This window comes from Penaeus japonicus, unplaced genomic scaffold (genome assembly GCF_977035675.1).
Source record: "Penaeus japonicus unplaced genomic scaffold, GWHDUDI00000001_assembly GWHDUDI00000013, whole genome shotgun sequence".
Lineage (NCBI taxonomy): Eukaryota > Metazoa > Arthropoda > Malacostraca > Decapoda > Penaeidae > Penaeus > Penaeus japonicus.
Genome location: NW_028234415.1, coordinates 45,441,992 through 45,444,491, shown reverse-complemented (window position 1 = coordinate 45,444,491; position 2,500 = coordinate 45,441,992). Strand labels below are relative to the sequence as shown.

General features: G+C 44.3%; 1 protein-coding gene across 1 annotated transcript in view; it reads left to right on the top strand.

Moving 5' to 3' along the window:
- LOC122266816 (uncharacterized) overlaps positions 1-2,500 on the top strand; it is a 15,137-nt gene that overhangs the window by 8,002 nt on the left and 4,635 nt on the right. The window contains exons 7-8 of the mRNA XM_086543639.1: positions 1,485-1,654; positions 2,117-2,325. Of these exons, the coding sequence (XP_086399765.1) occupies positions 1,485-1,654; positions 2,117-2,325 (379 nt within the window). The remainder of the gene's footprint in view (positions 1-1,484; positions 1,655-2,116; positions 2,326-2,500) is intronic.

The window sequence follows — 2,500 nt, the reverse complement described above, 5'->3', positions numbered from 1 at the left end:
ATACTTTTGATAATATCCCTAGTATAAATTGTAGATGTGATCATAATGATAATGTTGTTAATCTAACCACCAGATATTGAATTGTATTTGCTGTATGGTTTTTCATTGGTGTTGTAGTATGTTGACACTGTGAAAAGGTGCGCGGGGCAACTATTATTTCTGCCTGAGGACTGTAACTTCTTATTGTATTGTTGTAACTTATTGTAGCTTATCACTGTATTGTTGTATCTGATGGTTGTATCATTGTATATTATATAGTTGTATCATTTTATCCTATGGTTGTATTATTGTATCTTATGGTCGTGTTATTGCAATCTATTATTGATATATTGTTCATCACTGTGAGTCATCATTACATTATTGCAACTAATTGTTATACTATCATTATTTATTTATATATTCTGTCTCACGATCACGTAATTCTTCAATTTATCAATTACATCGGCCAATCATTGTAACAAGCGCAATTGTGTCATTATCACTTCACCCTTACATAATTGTGAATGTTATGATATTATTAATCTATCTCGACATGGGTGAAGGCAAGATAACGCCTTTTAACAGATCCCCCCCCCCATAGCCCGGCTGAAGTTGGAAGGTAGTTCTGTAAGTTTACTTGCATCATCATGTTTGCTTTTATTTTGTGTGATTTTAAGGATAGATATTAATTAAAGTAAGGAATGTAGTTCTGTTGCTGATAAATCACATGAAGGTGCATTAGATGCACTGTATTTAACACACACACGCACGCACACGCACACACACACACACACATACACACACACACACACACACACACACACACACACACACACACACACACACACACACACACACACACACACACACACACACACACACACACACACACACACACTTCTATATCAGTATTTATTTATGTGTATTACACATTAATAATTGATATAAAAAGTATTTTGCCATTTTAAATTGCATTCCTTCTCTCATATTCCAAGCTTAGTGATATAAATCATAATAAGATAATCAGTAATTGTCAGCAGTAAATCGCATATAAACAATGGATTCCACAGAATTTTTCGGACAAAAAGAAAGAAATAATGTCTACAATAAGTCGATTGAAAAAAGCACTTCGTCCCTTCCCAACTTTTTAGAAAAGTTTTAATCATTGAGATTAAAAAAAAAAAGAAATCCCCTACAATTGTTAATCAAACGCTCAATTATCTTCCCAATGAAGAGGATATTGCTTTGAGAATCACAGTTCGCTCCTTATTCTTTATAATCCTGTTCGAAGGTCGATAAACACGCCCCGTTCTCTCCCATCTAAGACCAGAAAGAGGAAGACCACAAAACGGATTCCATGGACCCTTCGAGACCGAAATCCTACTCCGGGGACGATGAAAAAAAAGCTTTTAATTCCCTCCCAGTTTAGAACTAGAAAACTAACTAGTCTTAGATAACTCGATTAGGTTTTCAAGGATCTCGGAAAGGAATTCTCTCCGTTGCAGGCACCCACGTTGCAGTGAAGGTGTTGAAAGGGCGTCGGGCAGCAGCGTCTGCTACTCAGGAGGCCAACCTGCTCCCCCTGCGCCCGCACGCCCATATCACCTCTACTTACGCCGTCGTCACGCCCACAGAGACGGCCGGCCTCGCCTCCATCACGTGGGCGCCCGACCAGGTGGGCGGTGCACGGGTCGTGTGTGTGTGTGTGTGTGGCTTTTGTGCTTCCATTGTTTAAGATTTTTCTTTATGGCTAATTAGCATTGTTTTGATATTGTTTTGTATCATAATCATTATTATAATAATCATGAACATTATAATTATTTTGGTTTTAGGGGTTACGAGTGTAATAGTTTTGTGTAATTACCAATTTATTTTATTCGCTGCTTAATTGTGTGATTTGTATCATAACCACCAAACCACCACCATCACCATCACCACCACCACCACCACCATCACCACCACCATCACCACCACCACCATCACCACCACCACCATCACCACCACCACCATCACCATCACCACCATCACCACCACCACCATCCTCCTCGTCACCACCACCACCACCATCCTCGTCACCACCACCCTCAGCGTGACTTCCCGCCTCACCCTCACCCTCTCGCTCCGCCCGCCCCGCCAGGTGGTCGTTCTTCCCGCCGGCGACGTGGCGACTATGTTCTCCCTTCCTGACGAGGACCTGACGGCGCCCACGTTCTTCGAGGACGAGGAGGACGCCCACGAGGGGGAACGGGCGTGGGCGTGGGTGGTGAGCGAGCTGTGTACACCGCGGACGCTGCTCACGCTTATTAATGACCCCGCCATCACCCTGCACGCGAGGGACAAAGTCAGGTGACTCAGGGGGGCGGGGAGGGGGGCCGGGAGGGGGCCGGGAGGGAGGAGGAAAAGAAGTAGAGGGGGAGGGGGAGGGGGAGGGAGTGGGGAGAAGGAGAGGGGGACGGGAGGGAGAAGGAAAAGGAGAGAGAGGGGGGGGGGGGAGAAGTAGAGGGGGAGAGAGAGGGAGAGG